The sequence below is a fragment of the Rhincodon typus genome, chromosome 30 (genome assembly GCF_021869965.1).
Source record: "Rhincodon typus isolate 14 chromosome 30, sRhiTyp1.1, whole genome shotgun sequence".
In the NCBI taxonomy this organism is placed as follows: Eukaryota; Metazoa; Chordata; class Chondrichthyes; order Orectolobiformes; family Rhincodontidae; genus Rhincodon; species Rhincodon typus.
The window spans coordinates 20,385,019-20,412,320 of NC_063361.1; the positions used below are offsets into that span (position 1 = coordinate 20,385,019).

General features: G+C 40.1%; 1 protein-coding gene across 1 annotated transcript; it reads left to right on the forward strand.

Annotated features, from left to right (window-relative positions):
* Positions 1 to 5,238: 5,238 nt before the first annotated feature.
* g6pc3 (glucose-6-phosphatase catalytic subunit 3) lies at positions 5,239 to 25,915 on the forward strand. Its single transcript, XM_020535871.2, has 5 exons — positions 5,239 to 5,371; positions 8,795 to 8,885; positions 10,397 to 10,515; positions 11,864 to 12,005; positions 23,385 to 25,915. Exons 1-5 carry the CDS (start codon positions 5,239 to 5,241, stop codon positions 23,746 to 23,748), a joined length of 849 nt encoding a protein of 282 aa, XP_020391460.2. The 3' UTR covers positions 23,749 to 25,915.
* The last annotated feature ends 1,387 nt before the right edge of the window (positions 25,916 to 27,302 follow it).

Genomic DNA, 27,302 nt, shown 5'->3' on the forward strand with positions numbered 1-27,302 from the left:
GCCGTAACATCATGGGCTCTTATTTAGTAGTCTCCTGTGTGGCACCTTGTCAATGGCGTTCTGGAAATAGATCACGCCCACTGGCTCTCCTTTGTCTAACTTGCTCGTTACCTCCTCAACGAATCCTAATAGATTTGTCAGGCATCACCTCCCCTTGACAAAGCCGTGCTGATTCGGCCCTATTTTACCATGCACTTGCAAGTATTCTGCAATCTCATCCTTGATAATGGACTCTAAAATCTTACTAATGACTAGGATCAGACTAACCAGCCTATAGTTTTCTGCCTACTGCGTCTCTCCCTTCTTAAACAGGGGTGTTACATTAGCTATTTTGCACTCCTGTGGGACCCTCCCTGATTCCACTGATTTCTGCAAGATCACCACCAATGCCTCCACATGCTCAGCTATCTCCTTCAGAACTCTAGGGTGTAATCCATCTGGTCCGGGTAGTTTATCCACCCTCAGACCTTTCAGCTTCCCCAGTAGCTGCTTTTTGGTAATGGCCACATCATTCACCTCTGCCCCTAACTCTCTTGAAGTTCTGGTATGTTGCTGGTGTCTTCCTCTGTGAAGACTGATGCAAAGTACCTTTCCAGTTTCTCTGCCATTTCTTTGTTCCCCATTACTACTCCTCCAGCCTAATTTTCTAGTCATCCAATATCCACTCTTGCCTCTCGCTTACCTTTTATACATCTTAAAAAAAAAACTCTTGCAATCTTCTTTTATATTATAGCAAATATTTTATTAACTGGCACATATGGGACCAAGATTGTGTTAGTTGATGAAATATTCCAGTTGATCAAGAAGAACACATAATCAACATAAAAACACACGCTAAGTAATGGAAATATAATGCAGGGTGTAGAGAGGTCATTATTGTACTTTATTTACAGCACAAGTCACTTAAATCATAATGCAACTTTGCCTTAAAGGAAACTTACCAGCAGACAGCCTTCTCACTCTCACCCTCAACTGACTACTCAGATGTTGTGGAAATCCTGTCAATACGTTAAACTTCTGGTATTTGAGGTAGATAATTTTTGCCAGTTTATCAGGTGTGCGGGTTCATAACGTGCCAGTCAAAACAAAGTTTGTTGTACTAGTTAGCTTGCTCTCAAATGTCATCTTCTGTCCCTTTATTACTTTTCTAGTGACCCTCTGCTGGTTTTTAAAGGCTTCCCGATCCTCTGGTTTTCCACTAATCTTCACCACATTGTATGCTTTTTCAAAGTTTTCGAGAAGATTTGTAGTTTGGGTTGTGGATGAGGTTGTAGACGTGTTCACCAAGCTGGTGGGTTTGGTTGCATGCTTTTTCCTTTGCTTTTATGGTGTCCCTGACTTCCCTTGTCAGCCAAGGCTGCCTGATCCTCCCTTTGTATGTTTCTACTTCTTTGGGATGAATTTTGGCTGTGCCTCCTGAATTACCCCCAGAAACTCCTTCCATTGTTGCTCCACCATCTTCCCTGCTTGGCTCTCCTTCAAATCAACTCTGGCCAGTTCCTCCCTCATGTCCTTGTAGTTATCTTTTGCTCAACTGCAATACTGTTACATCTGATTCCAGCTTCTCCCTCTCAAACTGCAGGATGAATACTATGATATTGTGGTCACTGCTCCCTAGAGGTTCCTTCACCTTTAGCTCCTTAAACAAGTCTGCCTCATATACACATCACCAAATCCAGAATCGCCTGTTCTCTAGTGGGTTCTACCACAAGCTGCTCCAAAAAAAAATCTCGGAGACATGCCACAAATTCCTTTTCTTGAGATCCACTGCCAACCTGATTTTCCCAGTCCACCTGCATATTGAAGTCCCCTATGATGATTGTAATTGTAAAAACTGAAAGAACTGTGGATGCTGTAAATCGGGAACAAAAACAGAAGTTGCTGGAAAAGCTCAGCAGGTCTGGCAGCATCTGTGGAAAAAAAAAATCAGAGTTAACGTTCCGGGTCCAGTGACCCTTTCTCAAAATCGTATTGTAATTGTGCCTTTCTTACATGCCTTTTCTATCTCCCGATTTGTGTTCTTCCCATATCCTAATTACTGGTTCCTCCACTCTACTCACATAGATTCTATGCCTTCTGACTCTTTATCACTTCTTGCTATCGATTTATTTCATTCCTTACTAACAAGGCAATCCTGCCCCCCTCTGCTCATCTGCTTGTCCTTCGACAAGAAGTATATCCTTGGATATTTATTCCCAGCCCTGATCCCCTTGCAGCCATGTCTCTGTGATGCCCACACCATTGTACCTGCCAATTTCAATCTGCACTACAAGCTCATTTACCTTGTTTTCTATGCTGTCTGCATTTAATTACCCTCAGTCCTATGTTGACCACCACCCCCCTACATACCAGCTGTACCTGAAGTTAGATTACTGACTCTTTACATACTTCCTGTTGTGTTATTTATTTTGGATACTTTAATAACCTCTGCTGAGCCTCCTCTATTTATCATTGTTCATGCAACCCCTCCCTGACCCCCCTTTTTATTTAAAGCCCTGTCCACAGCCCTAATTATGCAATTTTCCAGAACTCTGGTTCTGGTGTGATTCAGGTGGAGCCCATCCCATCAGAATAGCTCCACCCTTTCCCAATGCTGGTGCCAATGTCCCATGAATTTGAACCTTTTTCTCCCACACCATTCTTTGAGCCATGCATTTACCTCTTTCATCTTGTTGATCCTATGCCAATTTGCTTGTGGCTCAGGTAGTAATCCAGAGATTATTACCTTTATGGTTCTGCTTTTCAATTTAGCCCCTAGCTGCTTATATTCTGTCAGGAGAGCCTCTTTCCTCTTTCTGCCTGTGTCCTCAGTACCTACATGGACCACAACAACTGAAACTTTTCCCTCCCACTCCAGGTTCCTCTGCAGGCCTGATGAGACATCCTGAAAACCCAGGCAACAGGCAAGCAATACAGCCTTTGGGATTCTCTATCGTGGCCACAGAGAACAGGGTCTATTTCCCTGACTACACTATCCCTGGTTATAACTACACTATTCTTTTCTCCCCCCCACCTCTTGAATGGCTCCCTGTACCACAGTGCTATGGCCACTTTGCCTAACCTCCCTAAAGCCCCCACTCTCATCCACAGAGGGAGCAAGAATCTCAAACCTATTAGACATGCTCAAGGGCTAAGGCTCCTCCAGCATTACCTCCTGGATCCCTTTACCTGCCTTGTTGGTAGTCACCCTCTCCTGTGCCTGACCACTGACCAAATTTGAGGTAATTAATCTAAGGGGTGTGACTGCCTCCTGAAATACAGCATCCAGATAACTCTTGCCCCACTGATGTGTTGTCGTTTTGGAAGCTCAAGCTCCAGCTCATCAACTCTGAGTCAGATTTCCCCAAGCAACCACTTGTTATGATGTGGTCAGTATGAACGACAATGGGGTCCACCAGCTCCCATGTCATGCAGTTACCATACTTCATCTGGCCCAGCATCTCTATTTTGATTACTTCATTCTTAATTTGATTTTTAAGAAAATCATACAGATCTTTTAGTTTGTAGCTTGTAAATACATCCCCTATTTAACCTGTAATAATCAAATTAGTGGCTATCGCCAATCAATGAACTTATGGTTTACCTGTGATGTTACTCTTTTGTTCTGTGCCCTTGATCCTGGGCTTCAATTTATTCTGTCTTAAAATAAATGACAACCTTCCTTGTCACTAAATTTATGGATCTTGTGAAGGTGCTACTGATGGTAGTTCTCCAGTTCTTTGAGATATTTGTGGTAGGTTGTATAAATCTCTGAAGCATATGGGAACATGGGATCCCTGCTGCCCGGTAAACAATGACCTTAGTTTTGAGTTAAAGACCCTGATGTTTAAATACTCTTCACCTTGGTTGACTGAAGGCTGAGCTGACATATTGGAAGTGATGATGAATTTTATTGTCAATGTCTGCCTGTGTCAAGGGGAAGGTTCCAAGATAGAATGGAGCACTTTTTCAGGATCTTGCCATCGACCATAACCAATATGGGGAGTTGTTGTACTATGGGAACTGGTCAGAAGACACTTTTCCAGATCTTTTTTGCCTACCTATTAATTATTGATGATTTGCATACGTGGATTTGCAAATCTTTTCTCCTTTAGAGTTGCTGGTTTCTCACAATTTAGAAAGTACTCTAATTTATCTTCCTTCAGTTCAAAATAGATGACATCACACTTGACTACATTAAATTCCACTTGCCATAGTTTTGCCTACTCATGTAATCGAATTCACTTGCAGCCAGATGCTACCACATTCACTTATTATCCCACCGAAATTATTGTCATCTGCAGATTTGAATGTACAAATTTGTACTACATCCAAATCATTAATAAATGTGGTGGCACATTGCAGTCATAGAATAGACCTGGGGAACACACATTGGTACATCCTGCCCATATGAGTGTATATCCTTTATTAACACACACTGCCTCCTACTTTACAGCCACGATATTGTTAAATGATAGAGCAGGCTCAAGGGGCCAAGTGGCTTTGCCTATTATTTGCTCAGAGGAAGAGGGTGTCTCTGGGCCAGCATTTATTGCCCAATCCCAATACCCAAGAGGGTAGCTTAGAATCGGCCACATTGCTGCGGGTTTGGAGTCACAAGTAGGCTAAGTCAGGTAAATTAATCACCATCAGACTTTCAACAAATTATGCTTATTTGCAGGTCTTCAAGGAGATTTTTAAAAAGTTGGATGTTAATTAATGTGATTTGAAATGTTTTGAGTGCAATGAGGAACTGATACTTTACTGCAGTCTAGCAAAAAACAAAATTTTAAAGTATTTTTTATAAGTAAATTTCAGTCATTAACATCAGATTACTGAGGTGATGGATTAATGTTGTAATAATGGTAATTTGTTGCAATTATCCATTTTCAGCTGAATTAATCAAACTACCAAGTAACTACTGTTTAAATGTTTCAAGAAGTATTTTTAAAGACAATTATTAAAAAAAAGGTTTAAAAACACTACCTGAATGGGCTGCAACATAGTAGAATTTGCATTTGTCAATATACAAATTAAATGAGTTTGAGCACAAACTTTGGGAATGTTCATGGATATTCTAGAACACCTTAATTGTTATAAATTGCGTTTGAATCACCCATTGATCAGGCAACTGAAGTCGTACATCTGCTTTTGTTTTAGTAATATACTTCGAAAGCCCTTCAAGAACATCTAGATAATCAAAAAGTACATTCAATTCATGGTCTATCAGGCACCATTGTTTTTGCAGATCAATTCTAAATGTTTTGTACATTTCTAAATAGGTTGCTGTTTGGCGAGCGTCCGTTTTGGTGGATTCATGAATCCGGGGTCTACAGTGAGCAGCAGATGCCCAAATTAAAGCAGTTTTACTCCTCCTGCGAAACTGGTCCAGGTTCGTCCAAATAAAGTGCGCTGTGCCAATTCTGTGAACAGGCTGGCCATTTTTATCTGTATCTTTGCTTAAAGTGATAACTGAAATTAACACCCAAATTTCTATATTTTATTTCTAAGAGACAATGTTTGTTTAACAATAGAGTTCTCTTTCAGTTTTTCAATGCACTTTCTCTCCTGTTAAAGACCTATTTAAATTATTAAGTGTAACAAATAAAACAAAATTGAATTTGATGACTTGAAATTACATTTTTATTAATAATTAATCATTCAAAATTGAAAATTAATCGTTCTCTTGCATTGTTGCTATTTTCCAGAAATTTGATTGTATGAATTCAATTCCAGTGAATCACTATTCAGTTGAACACTGAGCCAGATTTCTGGGGAGTCGAGCTGACTTTAGAAACCCTTTATAAATAATGGGTAGGCCTTGGATGTAGAAGTCTCACTCCCATTTCTGATAGATTCTATTTTTTTCTAGCAGGAAGAAAGGAGCTGGGCATGACTCGCACAAGTGGGAAACCCAAACTCAGCATAGCCATTTAAAATCGGTGCTGATTTCAAACAAACCGCATTTTGGCTATTTCATGTAACTTAAGTCAGTAACAAATTTGTGGAGTAGTTGTAAATGGCTTGAAGGAGAGAGAGGTCTATTTAAATGTTATGATTTATAATTGTTCAAGTCTTCACCTCTTTAAAAAATGGAAATAAACCAAGTTGAAGATGTCATTTGGAGTTTTAAAAAATATGTCCCTTGCTGAAATGCTTTGAATGACAGATTATCTGGCAATTTCGATAGAACATTTACTATTGACTTTTCCCAAGAACTGATATTACAGCTGAGGTCATTACGAATGTTTGATTTAGTTTCAAAAGCTACAAAAACATTTATCCCAACAGGGACCAAAATGAAATATTAATTGTTTAAAAAGTGCTATTAGAGGATTAATTGACTTTAATGTGGTTTCTCAATATAAGTTTGTTTATTTTTTCGTAAACTGAATATTTTGAGGGGCTTTAAAGACTTGTACTGGAAGTCATGAATAGGAGTTGTTCAATATCAAGTATGTAGGGGTAAGGGCTCTATTATATTGTAAATGTTCCCTGCAACCTATCTCCATAGCAATGTGACATATTTGGGATATTCCAAACAGAAATTTACGTTAATTAATAGTTAGTTTCAAAACCAAACCTTTATTGATAATTAATTTAACAGCCTGGCCCGAGTGATTCTTCCCTGGACCTGCTTCAAGTCCAGGCTCCTCTTCATTAGGACTGCCAATAATCCCAGCAGCGGCCACTACTGTTGCCTGTGACTGCTGTGATTGCAGTGCTGCTAGCCATTCAATTGGCAACTCCCTAAGGCAGGACTTACTCCTGAAATAGGTTAGAAGTCCCCCTTTAATGCAATTAACCCTGTCGCCAGTGTTAAAATGCTGAAGTGCAGCCATCACTATGGCAGACAGGATCATCACCACCTTTTTGGACAATTAGTTTGGAACCATGGCTCCCCCTAAAACCCAGCCTTAGTGGAGCTCACTGCTGGTACTGTATTTTAGGCTTTTGGATCTACTCTGATCAGTAGCAAAAACTGACGGTTTTCTGCTCCAGTGTTTAATTCCATACACCTCGTGGAATCTTCATGGAAAGAGCTTCAACATTGCTTCCTCTATTGTTCTGCTGTTTAACTATCAGACTCCATTGCCCTCCCCTTGTCTTTGAATTCTTATACCTTATTTATCACCAATCCTGATTATCCATACATATGTATTCTTGCTTCTCATGTTTCTCAGATCTGTTCACATGTAGTTTTTGATGACCATTCTGGATCAGAGCCAATTTTCCTTACCCCTTTTTCCTCTTTCTATGTAAAACTCCTGGACTCCTCCCTCCAGTTGTCCTGCCTATTTTACTTTTTCTCTGCTTGGATACTTTGCCATCTGAAATCCCAACCCAATTTTTCTCCAAGGGGTCCATTAAGGCACTCAGTGCTATCCCCTGTGAACGATAACCTGAAATGCCCCTTTATATTTTTCCTAACTATCTGCCCACTGTGTCCCTCAATTATGCTCTATTGTTGCCAACTTCCTTCTTGCTGAACTCACCACTCTGAGACAAATACAGAAATTTCTAGGACTTAAGTCCTAGCTGCTAACAGTTCTGATTACCAGTCACTGGGCTAGAAACTTTAACTCTGCTTTCTTCTCACAGATGATGTCAGACCTGCTGAGTTTCGCCAGCAATTTCTGTTTTTCTTTTCAGATCTGTAGCATCTGCATTCTTTGTTTTATTTTGTATCACCACGCTGGGAGCTGACTCTATCAGTACATTGACTTTTGCTACCACTCTCTATTTCTTCCTCCGGAATCTCTGACTTGGGAACAAGGCATTTGCCATCCTTGAGTTTAATGTTGATGCTTGTATCGCCATCAAGGCCTTGATGAGAATCTGTCTGAGAAGGGTAAAAATGTACTCTCTTCTGCTGCTTGCTTTGTTCAAACTGCTTATTTCCACTACTATAACACTGCCAGCTCATCAGCTGCTAGAACCACTGTTCAAGCATTCCATTTGATGACACTCCTGTGTTTCAGTGCATTAACAGTGCAAGCTGGTGTGATTCCACACTAAATGTTATCTGACCTGCTGTTGTTGCATTACTGATGTGTCCTACCCATCAGTACTGACCTTGGTCAGGCCAGTAGTTAATGAAGAATTCCTTACTGAAGGATTTTTATCCATCATTGCAAATGTGTGGAATTTAATCTGCATTTAATTATTGTGAAATAATGTAGGCTACCCATTGATGAGAAGAATAGTGTAGGTCAATGTGTAGTGCAACCATTCCTTTCTGTGAAGGGAAAAACAGAGTTAACATTTCGGGTTGAGGAACAGTTCTGAGGAACAGCCACTGGACCTGAAACATTAACTCTGCTTTTTCCTTCACAGATGCTGCCAGACCTGCTGAGCTTTTGCAGTAATTTCTGTTTTGTTTCCTGATTTACAGCATCCACATTTCTTTTGCTTTTTATTAACCATTCCTTTCTGTCAGATCTCTCCTGTTGATATACATGTAATGCCAAAACTAACAATGACTATTGTTCCAGCTCTTTCAAAAGATGTATTTTTGCTTTTCATCATTTGTCAAAAATGGGAGCAACTGAATTAAGCCATCAGTCATAGGGACACATGGTGATGTCTCTACTATCGTAATAATTGAAACTACACTCTACGTACATCAACATTTTAATGATTAAGACTGAGATGCTATGAACTTCCCAGGTGTGCAGGAACTTAGTTATCAGAGTGTGCACCAACCCACTGCAGCAAAGCGGATAGCTCACATTCAATTCCTTCAATCAGTCGTACTACTTAACTATTTTTTGTGATTTGGTAAATAACATGCTGCTGTGTTTTTTCACTTTAGGTAGTCCTTCAGGTCATGCCATGATCACAGGTGCAGCCTGGTGGGTTATGATGACCACACTTTCCGCATTCATTTATGATCGCACCAGAAGGTTTGTGCTGCTTGAACTGTCAAAAAAAATCAATGAATTATTCAACCCAGGTTGCATAAATTTAAATTTACTCCCTTTCTCTCGCTAACAGTTTCCAAATCGGTTTCTGAAGGAGTTAGTTCTTGTCTGGATATGATTTTGTGCACATTAGTTGCTCTCACCTTTATTGTGTATTATTCTCATGTAAACGAAAGCATTGGCAGATTATTTGAACACATAGAGCATAATAAATAAGCTTATTCTGCCCACAACTGAAATTGTAACTTGTGTACAATTGGCAGGTGTCACTTGTTAGTAGTTGGAAGTTGTCACTACCAACCGATTTGCTTAAACCCAGCCTTGTTTGGGTTAAGCCATAGTTTCAGGAACTGTTGCTGGCGTTTGGCTGTTAATCTCCCAAAGCTATTTAACCTTGATTGCTGCTGGATAAGTGAGAGTTCCCTATTCCCCAACACAGAGTTTTGTTTAATTCTTTCGGGGGTGTGAGTTTCACTAGCTGGGCCAACATTTTTTACCCAACCCTGATTATCCTTGGTGAGCTACCTTCCAGAACTACTGCAGGCCATTTGGTGTAGCACACTCATAGTGCTGTTCGGGCGGCAGTTCCAGGATTTTGACCCAACGACACTGAAGGAACAGCAGTACATTTCCAAATCAGAATGCTGAGTGGCTTCAAGGGGAATTTGCATGTAATGGTGCTCCCTAAATCTCCTGCCTTTTGTGCTTCTACATTGGGAGTGGTCATGGTTTTCCATAGAATAAATAGAACCCCTACAGTGTGGAAACAAGCCATTCGGCCCAACAAGTCCACACCGACCCTCCGAACAGCATCCCACCCAGACCCATCCCCCTGCCCTGTCCCTGTAACCCTGCATTTCCAATGGCTAACACACCTAACTCACACATCCCTGAACACTATGGATAATTTAGCATGGCCATTCTAACTTGCACATCTTTGGACTGTGGGAGGAAACTGGAGCACCTAGCGGAAATCCACACACACAGGGAGAACTTGCAAAGTCCATACAGACAGTCGCCTGAGGGTGGAATTGAACCTGGATCCCTGGCACTGTGAGGCAGCAGTGCTAAGCACTGAGCCACCATGCTATCTGGAAGGTGCTGTCTGACAAACTGAGGCGAATTTCTGCAGGGCGTCTTGTAGATAGTACACACTACTGCTTGTGACTGTCAGTGGTAGAGGAAGTGAATATTTGTGGATGTGGTGCCAATCAAACGGGCTGCTTTGTCCAAGCTTCTTGAGTGTTGTTGGAGCTGTACCCATCCAGAGAAGCAGGGAGGTATTCCAAAACCCCATCCTGACTTGTGCCTTTTAGATGCATCTACAGTAGGCAGATTGGCGGGGATGAGGCCAAAAATATTTTTCCCACTCGCTGGTTCCTTCACCACCTGCTGCAGACTTAGTCTAGCAGCAATATCTTTTAGAATAAACTTTGGAAGTTTTAACAATTATCCTATATTTTAATTAACATTGATTTTTAATCTGTTTTAAGCTCAATGGCAAAGAACGCTCCCATCATATTGTACTTTGTGATGTTGCTGGCAATCGGAATCTCCCGAATATTTATTTTGGCTCATTTTCCACATCAAGTACTTGCTGGAATATTTACAGGTTAGAGCTTTAATTACAAAATGTTCAGTGACCAGTTTGTGGATGGGAGATTCTGTTGGTTGTACTGATAGTCCTGATAATTGTATTAAATTTTAATTTGTAATTTTTTCCTTTTCCGATTGAGATAGTCACCTGTTCCACCAGAATGGTGGCAAACAAATCTGTCCCAAGCAGCTACCAGTGTTTACCAGAGAACCTTGCATGGCAACAATGAATGTTGGCATCTTTGGCAATGCCATCACCATAAGAGCAAGTAAACATAAACTCATGCCATGCCCAAAATATTGGTTGTGAATCTTTCTATAACAGCTCAACGAAACCAGCAGTATTTGTATGGTTTTTATTCTAAACAAATCTGGGCAGATATTGTAGTTTGTTTTCTCTTTAGGGCATTGTCTGCGGATGGGAATATTTAGTGTAGTGAATGTCTCAAGAATTTGCAATAGTTATGTAGTGTGGTGCAACAAAAATACACATAAGTGTACACATAGAGTAAATGCAAGGCCTTTTAGAACGGAGATAAGGAGAAACTTCTTCAGCCAGAGAGTGGTGAATCTATGGAATTCACTACCACAGAAGGCTGTGGAGGCCAGGTCATTGAGTACATTTAAGACTGAGACTGATAGGTTCTTGATTATCAAGGGGATCAAGGGTTACGGGGAGAAAGCAGGAGAATGGGGTTGAGAAACTTATCAGCCATGATTGAATGGTGGAGCAGACTCGATGGGCCGAATGGCCTAATTTCTGCTCCTATGTCTTATGGTCTTAAGTTTAATGCCTGATCTAAGACTAAAATACATCTTTTTGGAAGATAGAGACCATTTGTTTCATTTGGCAAATTTTGCAGTTCTCCAATGTTCAAGTCAGAGAGGTATTAATAAACTCCATTTGATTGCTTCCTTTCATTGCAAATGAATCAAGTACACTGAAATTTGGAGTAAGACACTATAAAACTTTCATTCATTTTTACATGGGGGATTGGGCTCCCATTTCTCTTGCAACCCTTCCTGAGGCACCAGTTATCTATAACTCAGTGGAAATGGGCAATAAACTTCTGTACCCTTCCAAAACTGGATACCAGTAGGTTAACTTTTGTCATTTTCTTTCCATAAATACTTCAGTTTTAGTCGCAACCTTTCCAAAGTAATAACATTTGTTGATGGAAAATTCTGAGAACCCACATCCAATCACTTTGGTGGAAAATACTGGTTTGTTTTAACATGCCATGTCACATTCACTGCATGATTCAACTATTAAAGATTGCCTGCAAAACTTTTAAGCGTGGAAACACTCCTAATCTTGGAGGATCAAAATAAATTGTTATTAATAATTCTCTTTGGAATTTTAGGTGTTGCACTTGGCTTTCTGCTGGGCAGATACATACCTGAGAATATCAAACTCATCCATTATGTTACTACTTCAATTGGATTGCTGCTTGGTGCCTTGGGCTTATACTGGGGATTGCATTATATTGGTGTCAATGTCTCCTGGTAAGTCTTGCAATTTTTGCACTTTCCATTTTCAGACAGCGATAACCGGTTGTGTAAGGTCTGTTTGTCTTTGTTATGAAAGACTCCACTGTGTTTAATATCACAATATTCTGGAGAAATATATAGCGATTTTAAAACAAATGGAAGCAACACTTGGGGTGAGGAATAAGTAGACGAGGCTCACTGTACTCGGTTCCTATCCTGGGATTCCTGTCGGAACATGCTCCTGTACATTTGTCAGATATAGCGGGAGTAACATGCAAAGATCTTCGTTTCTTTTCATATGTTTCTAAGTTACTGAATGACAGTGAGAGGTAGTGGGGCAGTTTAGCTCTAGATATTATTTCATCTACTGCTGCCACATATTCCCACAATGTGGCTCAGAATAAACTCAAGAATATGCTGCTTATAAAGATTTGTGGGGAGGGGATGTCATGTATTTTTCATTGTTGAGATGCAGATTTGTTAGCTCAGGCACAGATTTATTTGCTGTGAATGTGCTGCTGTGAGATCAAAAGATGATTTTTTGTCTGTAGATTGTTGCCAGATAGAAATTAAATATTTCAGTTTTCTTTTGAATAGTGGAGTTCCACAGAGGTCACTGCTGGGAACACAACTATTCATATTATATATTGACTATCTGTACAAAGGAACTGAGGGCATTGTTGCTAAGTTTGCAGATGACACAAGGTTAAGTGGAGGGGCAAGTAATGTTGAGGAACTGGGAGGCTGCAGATGGGACTTGGGCAGGCCAGGAGAGTAGGCAGAGAAGTAGCAGATGGAATGCAGCACGGGAAAGTATGAAGTTATGCACTTTGGTGGGTAGAATAAAGGCACAGGCTATTTTTTAATTGGGGAAATGCTTCAGAAATCTGAAGCACAAAGGAACTTGGGAATCCTCGCTCAGGAATTTTTAAGGTTAACATGCAGATTCCGTTTGCAGTTAGGAAATCAAATGCAATATTAGCATTCATTTCAAGAGGACTAGAACACAACAGCAGGGATGTACTGCTGAGGTTGTATAAAGCTCTTGTCAGACCGCATTTAGAATATTGTGAGCAGTTTTTGGCCCCATATCTAAGGAAGGATGTGCAAGCATCGGAGAGAGTCCAGAAGAAGTTTACAGAATGATCTAGGGGATGAAGGGCTTGTCATAACAGGAGTGGTTGAGGACTCTAGATTAGATTGTACTTGATGGAGTTTATAAGGTGAAGGGAGGGATGTCATTAAAACTTACAGAATACTGAGAGGCCTGGATAGTGTGGACATGGAGAAGATGTTTCCACTAGTAGGAGAGACTAAGGCTGAAGGGCACAGCCTCAGAGTGAAAGCATGACACTTTATAAAACTGAGATGAAGAATTTCTTCTGCCAGAGGGTGGTGAATCTGCGGAACTCGCTGTTGCGTAAGGCTGTGGAGGCCAAGTCATTGAATGTGTTTAAGACAGAGATTATATAGGTTCTTGAGTAGTAACGGGATCAAAAGTTACAAGGCAAAGGCAGGAGAATGGGGTTGACAAACATATCAGACATGATTTGAATAGTGGAGCAGACTCAACAGGCCAAATGCTCTAATTCTGCTCCTATTTCTAATGGTCGAATGGAATATTTTTTAAGTGTTGTTTTCATCAGTAACAAAGTGGAACCTCTGAAGTCGAGTGGATTTAGACATTTTGAGCTGACAGAACTGACTTGCAATCTACAAAGCATCTTCCTTTAGTTTTTTTTTCTACTTTGCAACCAGGTTTACCAGTTCTGCTCCGATTCCTACATAGAACATTTGGAAATGGACATCTTGGCGGGGAAACAGCAAACCCAAATAATATCAGTGATTCAGTTTCCCCTGCATTTCAAGAAATCACTTCTTCACGTTGTAGTTATGGAAGAATGTAATGAATTGCAAGTAGTTCAGAGAAGGTTCACTAAATCAGTAGGTGGAATTAACAGCTTACCTTCATAAGAAAAGGACAGACAAGCTAGGCATATATCCTCAGGAGTTTAGAAGAAGTAGAGGTGACTCAATTAAAACATAGTCCTGAGGGGACTTGGTCGGGTAGATGTGGAAAAGGTGTTTCCTGTTGTGGGAGAATCTAAACATAGTTTAAAAATAAGACGCAACCATTTAATGCAGAGATAAGGGAAAAACATTCTCGCAGAGAGCTGTGAATCTATTTTTAAGGCAGAGATAGATAGATTCTTGATTACCAAAAGGATGAAATATTATTGGTGATGTCTAGAGTTGAGATTAAAACCAGATCAGCCATGATCTTGTTGAATGGAGGACCAGGCTTTAAGGACCAAGTTATTTTTATAAAGAAATTTAATTCACAGGATGAGGGCATCACTGCCTAGGCCAGCGTTTATTGCCCATCCTGTGGCAGTTAAGAGTCAAGCACATTGCCATGGGTCTGGATTTGCATGTAGGGCAGACTGAGTAAGGATGACAGTTTCCTTCCCTAAAAGACATTAGTGAACCAGATCACATTGACAATGGTTTCATGGTCATCATTAGACTTTTGACTCCTGATTATTTTTTTTTAAATTCAAAATCCACCATCTGCCATGGCAGGATTCGAATACAGGTCTCCAGAACATTACCTGGTTTACTCCTGTTCCTTGTTTTAAAAAAAAGCCTTAACAAGAGAGAAGCAAAAGAAGAAAGTGAAGAAAAACAAAGATTATGAATTTTTTTTTACACTATATATGTCAGGGGTGTTTATTTTCCAGGCCATGTGTGCAGCATTGGACCATATACAAAATATAATGGGATAAATAATTAATCAATGTTCCCATGAATTTATTTATATCTAAAGGTGTAGACTCTAGCAAATCTTGGTGTTTTGATCAAGAGTTTCTTCACCTAGTCCCCTCAGGACTATGTTTTAATTAAGTCACCTCTAACTCTTCTAAACTCCTGAGGATATATGCCTAGCTTGTCTATCCTTTTCGTATAGTCAGCATGGATTTTTGAGGGGTAGATCATGCCTCACAAACCTTATTGAATTCTTTGAAGAAGTGACCAAACACGTGGATGAAGGTAGAGCAGTGGATGTGGTATACGTGGATTTAAGTAAGGTGTTTGATAAGGTTCCCCATGATAGGCTCATGCAGAAGGTAAGGAGGCATGGGATAGGGGGAAATGTAGCAGATTGGATTCAGAATTGGCTGACCCTTAGAAGACAAAGGGTGGTAGTGGACAGAAAATATTCAACATGGTGCTCAGTTACGAGTGGTGTACCACAAGGATCTGTTCTGGGTCCTCTTCTATTTGTGATTTTTGTAAATGATTTGGATGAAGGAGTGGAAGGGTGTATTAGTAAGTTCGCGGACGATACAAAGGTGGGTCGCATTGTGGATAGTGCGAAGAGCTGTTCTAGGTTACAAAGGGACATTGATAGGATGCAGAGCTGGGCTGAGAAGTGGCTGATAGAGTTTAACCCTGAAAAGTGTGAGGTGATTCATTGTGGAAGGACAAACTTGAAAGCAGAATACAGGGTTAATGGAAAGATTCTTGGCAGTGTGGAGGAGCAGAGGGATCTTGGGGTTCATGTCCACAGTTCCTTGAAAGCTACCACCCAGGTGGATAGAGTTGTTAAGAAGGCGTAGGGTGTGATGGCTTTCATTAATAGAGGGATTGAGTTCAAGAGCCGTGAAGTTATGCTCCAGCTATTCAAAACCCTGGTTCGGCCACATCTGGAGTATTGTGTCCAGTTCTGGTCGCCTCATTACAGGAAAGATGTGGAAGCGTTGGAAAAGGTGCAGAGGAGATTTACCAGGATGTTGCCTGGAATGGAGGGAAGGTCTTACAAGGAAAGGTTGAGAGAGCTGGGGCTTTTCTCTCTAGAACGACGAAGGATGAGACGTGACTTGATAGTGGTGTACAAAATGATCAGAGGTATAGATAGAGTGGACAGCCAGAGACTTTTTCCTAGGGTGGAGGTAGCTATTACGACGGGGCATAGTTTTAAAGTGAGTGGAGGTAGATATAGGGGAGACGTCAGAGGTAGGTTCTTTACTCAGAGAGTGGTCAGGGCTTGGAATGCATTGCCAGAGAGGGTAGTGGAGTCGGCCTCATTGGGGTCATTTAAGTGGCTATTAAGTAGGCATATGGATGATAGTATAAGGTAGGGGTGGAGGTTAGATAGACCTTAGGATTAGGGTAAAAGTTTGGCACAACATCGTGAGCCGAAGGGCCTGTACTGTGCTGCACTGTTCTATGTTCTCGTTCTATGAAACAAAAGAAATTAAGAATAAACCTCCTCCTGCTGTTCAAACAGAACAAACAAGTGAATAAAATATTAAATCTTGCCTGGCATGGGGCTAGATTGCCAGTGCTTAATCATTGCAGATGAATGATGGAACGCAGTGTGCAGGTTCCTGGTATCTGTACTGACGTGACTTTCCAAAGATGTAAATTTTAAAAGCTCGGCATAGAGTAGGTTTACTTTATGCACAGAAAAACATAACTGAGAATCTATTATATTTGTGTTGATATTTAATTCTCCCTCCCTCCTGTTCCTCTTTCATCTCTTTTGCTGTTCGGCCAGTTCTCTTTAGGCCATGATAATGACAACTTGTATTGATATAGCACACCTTTAATGTTGTAAAATTTCTTTGAGCTTCACAGGAGCATAATTAAACAAATTTAACACAGCGCTGTGTACACAGACACAGTATTAGGGAAGATGCCCAAATGTTTGACGGAAGTGGAATGTTGTGAGAAGTGTTTTAAAGGAGAAGAAAGGCAAGAGGGTCTTAAGGGGAGAAATTGAGGACTTGGGTCATACGCAGATGAAGGGATAGCCAATAATGAACTGGTGGAAATCAGGGCTGCCCATTTGGCTGGATTTGGAGGAAACACAGATATTTCAGAGGCTTATGAAGATGACAGAGCTTGCGGGGTGGGGTGATGCCAGGGACAGACTTGAAAATAGTTGTGTAAATTTCAAAATCAAGGCTTTGCTTAATAGGACACTAATGTAGGTCAGCAAGCACGGGAATGGTAGGTGAATGGGGATTAATGTAAATAAGGACATGGGCAACAGATTTTTGGAACACCTTAGGGTTACAGAGAATGGAAAGTGAGTGGACCACCAGGCATTTGTTGGATAGTCAAGTCTAGTAGTAGCAAAACACTGCATGAGGATTTCAAGACTAAATTAGCTGAGGCAGGGCAGAGTTGCCTAACGTTATACAGGTGGAAATGGGAGCACTTATGATGGCATGGAATTATGATTAGAAGCTCATCTTGGAATTAGATATGTTTGTCCAGCCTTAGACAGTTGCAAGGAAGAGGGATGAAGTTTGTGATTAGCAGATGGAGTTTGTGCTGGGGATGAAGCTAATTGCTTCAGTTGTCCCAACATTTTGTTGAAGGGAATTTCTGAGCGCTCCAGTACTGGATGTCAAACAGCATCCTGGCAATTGAGAAACAGTGGGTGGGGGTTGAGAAGAGTTGTGTGAGGTCGAGAACTGGGTATCAGTAGCACACATGTGGAACTTGATGTGGTGTTGAATGTTGTGACTACAGGCAATATTTGGAGGAGATAATAGGGGAGGCTAAGGAGAGATGCATGGGGGACACAAAGAGGATTGTGAAGAAACAGAAAGGGAAGCCATTACAGGCAATTCTCTGTTTACAGCCACTCAGTAACTGTCTTTGCATTTTTCATCCTGTTACATGGTTTCCTCCTCAACCCCTTACAATCCCTATGTCTTTGTTTTCCAAATATTCATTCCACTTACTAAGTCCACTTGACCTCGCTACAAAGCCATTCACTACTGTGGCTAACCCTACTTCACATCTATTTGGACTGTCTGCTCAAGTATTATAGCATATCCACTGACTCATTCATTTGTCACTCTAACAAGTTGTTAATCCTCTGTTTACTAACAATAATAGTTTGCACAAGGTCCCTTTTGAACTGTAGAAATGATACAGCACAGAGGGGTTCATTTGGCCCATCTTATCCTTCTGTTTATCTGTGCCTTTCCTAGCCCCAAAAAACAGTCTTGATTTTGTTCAAAATTGAACTGACATGTTGTTCTAAAAATCGCATTCGAATGAGGAAAAAATCTGGATTTGTTGAGAAACGTGCAAATGTCAGGAAAATGACATTTTCCAACAATGATCAAAGAAAGGGAAATAAAGGTAAAATACCTTCTGTGCACGCTAAATTCCTTACTTCATCAAGAACAAAAGCCATATCCAAATTTATACAATTTCCTCCATTCGATTTTTATCACAATACAGGAAACTAGTTGGTTACAACATGCATTAAGCCTGTATTAAAATCCAGAAAAATTACCTGCCTCCTTGTCTTCAGCACCAAATCATTCAACTCGATCTGTTTCTTGCACATCATTATCTGGATAACGTGAACAGCTTAGTTGCATAAGATTGCCATCAAGTTTTGCTAAGAAATGTCATGAAATCTTGTTCTTCTGCTGCAGTACACAATTGTTTCTTTCTTATAAATGTGGTACACAATCCAGCGTTGGCTTTGAAATCTATGATGCCTAACATTTTTGCTTATTTCAGCGAAAAGTTTCAGAAAAATCCAGCTGAGGGTATTTTGGTGAATTTCATTGATGTATTTTGCAACTTCATTTTTCAACCGTGATTTATATGCCAGCCTTTCCTCTATAGGCTTATTTATTTGTAGGTACCTATCTAAGTGGTGTAGAGAGCTTCCTCCATTTTTCTAACATTCCTCTCCAATATTTTGAATTCTCCAGCTGATGAGTAATTACTTGTCTCTTTGTCAATTTCAGTGCCTTTAAGTTTGCAGTGGGCTGTGTCTCTGCTGTTTCTCCTTGACACCATATTGTACTGTAATATTCAAAGGCAGAATTGCCAAGAATGTAGCAAGTATCAGTGAGGTGGCAGCCGTGACAGGATGTGTTGACGTGCCCAGATGAGAGGAGCTCAAAGCTGCCTTTCATTCTGTGGTATTCTATGATTCTACAAATGAAAAGTTTTACATCAGAGTGAGTTTGACTTCATCGAGTGTATACAAAGTAGAAAGAGTTGGATATTTTTGCCCAATTTTGGGTGTCAGCTTTACCCAAGATTTAACTTGAGTACATACTGTAATTAAAATTACCATGAGGAAAGACATTGCTTTTGGCATAAAGCCAGAGGCTCATGGAACACAAAAGTCAAAAATTAGGTAAACTGTCATTTTCTATACTACTATATTTCTATATTATATTATTTGCTCTCTGACATACCTTTATGGCTGAAGAAAGAAACACTGACTGCGAACTACCAAAATAAGGCCCTCAATTTTACCAAAAAGTGACTGTATCTGTTTCTGGGAGTTGTATGAAGGATTTCTCTCCGCGAGCCCTAGTGAGTTTTCTCATGTGATTTTTACACTGCTCACTTCATTATGTATGCACCATGCCTCCATGGCACCACTCTCTCGCTATCAAGGCATTCAACACTGCCATGATGTTCTAGGATTTCCAGTGCCAAACCAATATTCAAAGGCCAAAGATCACTGCATCCAATTCATACCTACTGGAAGCATGTATCAGTTAAATTCTGTCTAGCTTGTAGCATCCAATGGTGCTCCGTCATGCTGAAGGTGATGTTCCTCCTTTCTAATGACCTCAGTTTCCTCCTCGGACACTGCTGTTCCTCTCCCAGCTTATCAGTATCCATCACATTCCATCTTTGCCTGCTTCGGTTGTGCAAGACTACTCCCTTTTAGACTTTGAGACGTAGCCATTTTGGCTGAAGCACAGTCAATATGTTACCCTCTAAGCTGCTGGCACATGCTATGCGTGTGACATCAGATTAGCACAGCACATATGGCAACATGTCTACCCTTTGACAGATCACTGCTGACATCCATGGCGAGCTGCCTGGCTTGATGTCTGTGCTAAACAGCAAGGCAAGAGAGAAGTACTGTGAGCCTTTTGATTCCAGCTGAGATGGCAAAATGCTAAAACCCAAGGCAAGGCAAGGTTGTAAGAATCCAAGTGGGTGCAAAGTGAGTGAATACTAAGAAGGCAAGTGAAAAGACCCCAGGCAGATCCTTCTCTGATGCACTAGCTAGGTGCCTGCACACAAAATGGCCTGGCAACAGCATTACAATGAAAGGTGTTGGTGCTTTCCAAACTGCAGCATTGAAGTGGTGAACTGTATTTCAAGTGGGTTGGAGGTACCATAATGATGATGCAGTGAGATGTCCAATGCCAAACGCTGTGGACAGGGTACACAGGTGGTTGCTGCCCATGAAGCATGCCCTGAGGACTTGGGGACTGGTGGCCCAAGATGTAGGCCTGCAGGAGCAAGCAGCAAGTTGGAGCCACTGGGTACCCTGTTGGACCTTAATGTCTGTAATTGTTCCCTCTCTGCCCCTTGGGAGAACAGGATATGCCACATAAATGAGGTGAGAATAGGTTTTAATGAGATATAAATACATGCAAAAAGGCATCTCACCACACACTAGCAAGATTCTTGTCTTGCTGTTCAAAATTGGACTTCATCTTCTCAACGTCAAGAATTTCACTTTTATAATCTCGCTGTATTTTCCAAACAGACTCGCAATCGCCCAAATCATTCAGGGGCTAGGAAAATTCAGCCCACATTTATGCTCAAGTTTTTTTTTCTTGAAATTGTTTAAACAAATGCCATTTGGATGTTTTCTGAAAATTTATCTGGTATCAGTATTTGGCTCATTTAAATCGAACTGGTGCATCCTGGAAAGAATAAACACCATGCATGCTCAAATTACAGGACCTTCCTTTAGTGAACATCATTGTATCTCTAAATATTTAAATAAAGGCCAATCTTTTAGAAAGACTGAGAGTTTCAAATCTTTATTAAATCATTAAAAGACACAAATTCAATGGATAACTTTAATCACGTTACTGTGAAATAAGTTTCTTATTCTATTTTGCATAGGGCATGAGAAATTTTAGTTACTATGAAGTAAATAACAAATAAAAACATTTCAGGAAGTATGTTGAGTATTTATTGGAGAGAATTGTCTTCTGATGGCCATAAACTGTAATTATGAGATGTCAGCATACAGTAGACTTAAGAGATCTCCACTTCAAATGTGGACATCGAATGTTGTATTGAAAAATGATGATACAAAACATGACTTAAAAAATAGTACCAGCAAAAGATGATAGTCAGGAAACGCATGCAAGTAACACTGCACATCGTAAGACAACTATAATAATTTAAAGTAAATTAACTTGTTGCTTTATTAAGCAATCGACCATTAAAATCAGGAGAGTTAGGTAGTGCCAATTAATCAGTCTCATGCCAGTCCTATATGGGTACCAGCTCATTAGTGAGATGATAATATATGTCAGGAAGAATCTGAAACAGACCTTGCTATGAACAGGTGAATTGAGCTGGAAGGTTTAGTGAATTGATTTTTACATAAAACGTAACTGTTTATGTAATTTTCAGCGAGAGGTTGAGGAGGTCGATTTATTTCAATTCCTCGCACATGGATTGTAATGAAAGACTCAGCCAGCAAACAAATAAAACCTGTAGGATTTGATGATCTAATGTATATTTCTCATAGCTCTTTATTTAATTTTTAGATAGATCAGGCAATCACTCTGAATTAATGATTTATTCTTTATGTAATGAAATGATTAATTGAATATGGGCAGTTTAATTTATTAAATTATGTACGCCTAGAACATAGCTAATACATTTTCAAACAGCAGGTCTGGATCCCTCACAATCCTTTCTATTTCCACACATTTTCTGCCCCAATTTTGATTCAATTAAGTCCATTTGATCTAAAGAAGAGAGAAGTGGACCAAGACCAGAAACACAGCTATTCATGTGAATTTAAAATGTTTCTTTTATTCCAAAAGCTTCGCATTTATCAGATAATCAGACAGTCTGTAGGAAAGAATTTCAAATTTAGGGAAACGTTGTCATTTCAGAAGTACCTTGTATTTTTATTGTACCATTTGCAAGACGCACTGCAGCAACACACCAAGACTTCTTTGACAGCACTTTCCAAACAAACTCACAACTTTGGTTACCTGGAAGAACACATCACCTGTATATTCCTCTACAAGTCATACACCATCCTGTCTTAGTCAAAGGTCACCACTCTTTTAAGCTCAGTGCAGGAAGTCCAGGAACTCCCTCGCTAACAGCTCTGAGGATGTTTCCATGCCACATGGACTGCAGTGGCTCGCTACCACTTACGGCAAATAAATATAAGCAATCACTGCTGGGGTGTGGGTGCAGGCATTGGTAGAAACAAATGGATAAACAAATGAAAAGAAAGTTTCTAAATTGGTTAGTGCTGAGGTATTGCGAAGAAAAATGTGAATGACACATTCAGACTGTGAATAAATTGTTTAGCACTAATAATTCAGTCAGAGCTAACTAGAATGAATGGAACAGATTAGACCAAGCGTCCAACTTTTTCATCTGAGGTTGAGAGAGTTCATTTCAACTTTTCTTTCACATGGTTGGGGGGAGTGGTCCACTGAGAAGACTATGGAAAAAAAACCAAGCAGACTGATTTATCACCATAATCTTTCTGTACTATTGTTAAACAAGGCCTTGTGTGGTTGAACAAGGCCATGCGCAGTTGGACAAGGCCTTGCATGAGTAACGTACACATCTTTAGCATGCTGCATCGTGGCCCTCTAGTCACTTGTTGGACTAGCCTGAGCCAGAGGTACACATGCTGGAAGCTCAAATCTTTCACTTTACAATGAATGCAGCCACATTTTTTTTTTAGGTTTATGCCTACAGTTGCAAACTCTTGAATTAGATGCCAGGAACACACCCATGATGCGGAGCAACATGACACAATTTTAGGCTCCAGCATGGACCAGAGGCTAGGCAGCAACCAAGGATGAGGAAAAAAAATTGTGGTAAAAATGTATAATGCATCATTAAATTAAAAAAAAACACTTACCTTACAATGCACATTTCCAACAAGGGTCAGTGGAGGAGTTAATCCCAGGAGGTCTGTGAAGACATCTATGGCTTTCTGTCTCTTGCTGTGTTTCTCACACCCTCTGAGTGCAGTGCCCAATCATTTAGTTTTCTCTTTTTCTCTATAGTTGCTATCAACAGATTTATTATTAACTTTGTTGGCCAGGTGCAAAAGCAAGATTTTCTATAGTGAAGAAGTGCTTTCCAATGACTGGTTAGCACAGTCAGATAATTTAGAAGCTAAGAACCTACAGTACTGATTGGCAGTGTAGAGGGGAATTCCACAAAGAAATTGTTAAAAAAACACTTAGGCAAAACAATTAAAATTCATCTCATGATTTGAAGCCAGTCAGAATCAGACCTTCTAGAAATGATGACATGGAAATGTAACTAAAGTCATGGGCACTTCCAGAACTAATTCACATTTGTATGTTCTAGGACGATTCTCCTTGCTACAAAGTGGTGTGCTAAGCCTGAATGGATCCGCCTGGATACCGCTCCATTTTCTTCACTAAGCAGGGATACAGGGGCACTCCTAGGGCTTGGTCTCGGGCTCTCCTCACCTGTGTATTCCAGATTACAGGCATGGAAGATGACATGGAAACTGAAAATGATCTGCATAGTGCTCTCTGTGCTCATCATTGAGATAGTGGATCATGTACCGCTGTCAAAACACTCTAGCATTCTGTTTTATGTTCTGTTTTACTTGAAGAATGCACTTGTTCCTGTCCTAGTCATTGTTATCATCCCCTGGATAGTGCATTCCATTTTTGTTATTCAGCACTCTCAGAAACAACAGTAGTATTGACAACAGGACTTGTACTTTAAAATGGTTTAACCTCTGCTGCTTATGCTACTTATTTAGAAGCATACACACACATGCACGCACCGAGTTTAAGTGGCTGCCTGGATCAAGAACAGCTCTGTCTTGAAAAAAAATAGTAATTGTATTGATGTTTTCTGTTGAGGGCCATTTACAAAGATAGTAGCATCAATACACCCAGTACCAGTAGATGTCCTTTACAATGTGTCAGAATTACATTCTATGCTCCAAGGTGGGGACAAACCTACTCTGTAAACTCAGTCCCATAGGAACACTGCAATTGATAAACTGTCTAGTTCACACCCCCCCCCCCCTCCAAATCTACGCTGATAATGGATTGAGACATGATTAAGCTACCATGTTGATGGATATTACTTTTAGTTGTGGGCACTTTTTTTTTGTTTAAGTTTCCAATGAATGTCATTTGTTTTTGAATCAGGTGTTTGTTACAGTTGTGCAGATGTAGGCTGAATGGTCATGCTTACTTACTTTGCTAAGTGGCAGGTTTGGGTCCAAAGTCCAACATGGAATTCCTGAGCTCAACTAGTTAATAGAAGAGGCAACTGACTGGGCACTTAATCATGAAGCTACTTCTGGGATGTCATTGCCAATGTAGATTATAACTTAAGCCTCATCACTGGGTAAAGGTATTATTGATTCTCTTCCCTACCCCCTATAAACATAAACCTAGCCCCCAACAGGAAAGCTTCTTGTTTCAAAACAAGGAACACAAACAGAAGTTGCTGGAAAAGTCAGCAGGTCTGGCTGCATCTGTGAAGAAAAAAATCAGAGTTAACGTTTTGGGTCCAGTGACCCTTCCTCAGAAACAAGAACAAAGCTGCTTGTTTCCTTCTCTGTTCTTTTAAAATCACTTGTTACGGACCAGACCAAACTCCCTCAAAGTATATTAAGAAAATAGCTTAGACCCTAAATTTTCCATATTTTTAAGGCAAGTGCCAGGCGTTGCATTCTGCATGCAGTTTGATTGGTCAAACCATCAGATTGGAAGCAAAACACATTTTATTCACACATTATAGTTAAACTGCAACAAAAGAAAGAAGAAATTGGAACAACCTAACTCTATTGGAAAACGTAACAGCATAATAGATTATTTACCTACTAAACAGTAACAGTTCCAATATAGTAACATCCCATAAACACACACTTGGCAAAGGCAAATTCAATAAAATAGATTGTCTCACATGCATTTGTCCAGTCCAGGAGGAAAACTCTTGAGAGATTGAGGAGTATCAGAGATGTACTGCAGCTCAAAATTGAGTTTCAAGATCCCAGCAGCTACTGCTGCTGAGAAACTAAAACTAGAAATCCTGGTTCTGTGGGAGCTTGACCCCACCCATTCAGGCTGCTTCTATTGTTCCAACTTTTTAAAAAGACCCCAAGGCATCACAAGCTGTTTACTTCATTAGATTCAAATATACAGCTCGTCTCCTCTCTCTTTCTCAAAAAGAAGGACCGAATACAGCTCTTGAAGCCATGGTACTGTCTCACACTTCAAAACTGACCTTTCTTACTACATTCTCATTGAGGCTCCAAGACTGCTCAGTCTACCTTTACTGGGTTAAAGCACCTTGAGATGTTTTATTACATTAAAGGTACAGTTAAATCCAAGTTGTTGTTTCCATTTCTGACTTAATCTGTTTAGCAAATATAATTGGAATTGGGAATGAAAAGTATTAATAGTTAATAAAATCAGACATAAACTTTTTTTACAACCCCTTTGTCACTTTACACCAGTCTTGCAGATCATGTTGATGCTTTAATTTTTCTTAGACATGAAGTTAATTCCACAAAATAAGATATTTTGGGTTATGGAGCCAGGCAGATGGATCAGTTGTGATCTAATTGAACGATGGATCAGGTTGGACAGAATGGCCTTCTCCAATTTCTATTATGTTTTGTGCTGGTACTGTAATAAAACCAAAAGTGTGCTCTTGGACTTCCGATAGCTGCATGCTGAGTGATAGATACGGGAATAAAACACAAGTTTTTGGACATGGTCTTACGTCATCAGTAATATGCTTTATTTATTTCAGCCACTGTCCCTGGAATCCTTAGTGTCATCTCACTGTTGTTCTTTTCCATAAAGACTGTGATTTACTCGAAATATATTTGTGAAAAAAAACTATTGTTCGAGTCCTAACCTTAGCCTCTGTCTGAAGGATTTTTTTGAAATAAAAAGGAATAAAATATTTGTTCAGATTCTAAGATGGTACAAACCCTTCACTGCAACCTGTGGAATTCATCCTTGCTCCAAGGCATTTTACAAAAAAAGAATGGAGTAAAGTTAAAAGAAAATATAGAGAAGAGTATAGCACAGGAGCAGGCCCTTCGGCCCATCATGACTGTGTCGACACATGATGCCTTTCTAAATTAAAATCCTTTTGTCTCTATGCGATCCGTATCTGTATATTCCCTGCCTATTTATGTATCTGTCACGATGCCTCTTAAACACTGCTATTGTATCCGCCTCCTGAAGCTGAAATTTCGATCACCTGGCTGGGCTTATTCCTCAATACCAGATCTAGTATGGCCCATTCTTCTCTTGAACTATTTACATATCGTTTCAAAAATCCATCCTGGATATGTAACAAACTCCACCCCCCACCCCAACCCCAATCCAAGCCCCTGGCATTAGGGGAGTCCTGGTTGATATAGGTGATGTTAAAATTGCCCACCACAACAGCTCTGTTATTTTTATATTTTTCCCTAATCTGTCCAAATATCTGCTGTATCACCCATTGGCTGTCGGGGGGGCCTGTAGTACAATCTCATCAAAGTGACTGCACGCTTCCTATTCCTGAGCTGTCTCCATATGGCTTCACTAGCTGAGCTCTACAAGGTTTGCTCCCTCAGTACAGCTGTGATATTCTCCCTTATCAGTAATGCAATTCCTTCGCCTCTTTTACATTCCTCTCTACCTCGCCTGAGACATCTAAATCTCAGAAAGTCAAGCTGCCAGTCTTGTCCCTCTCTCAATGGAGTTTCTGTAATAGCTACAACATCATAGCTATATGTATTAATGCTCTAAATGAATTTGCCTTATCTGTCACACTCCTTGCATTCAAACAATACACATCAGACTGCCAGTCCCACCGCGTTCAGTAACCTCTCCTGTCTTCTTCCTCTTAGTCTTACAGGCCATAATCTCAGCCTCCTCCTTGGTCATTTTACTTGCTGACCCTAATGCTCTGGTTTCCGCACTTTTAAACCTTCCCGAGTGGCACTAAACTTATTGAGTTGGTAATATGGAACAGCTTTACAAAGCATCATTCAAAGTGGCACAATCCGAAGTAAAATGCCAACAACAGATCAGCTGTGAATTCAGATATAAACTAGAGCTGAAGAAGTTCACAGCAGGCATGATAGTGTTTCATGAGCAGAGGATGTCATGAACATCTCCTGTATCTCGCTTTAATTCTCACAACTTATTTATACATTATTATTTTAATCTGCAGAGCATAATTACATCCACTGTACACTGAATAAGTGAATCTTGCTATCATTTACAAAAA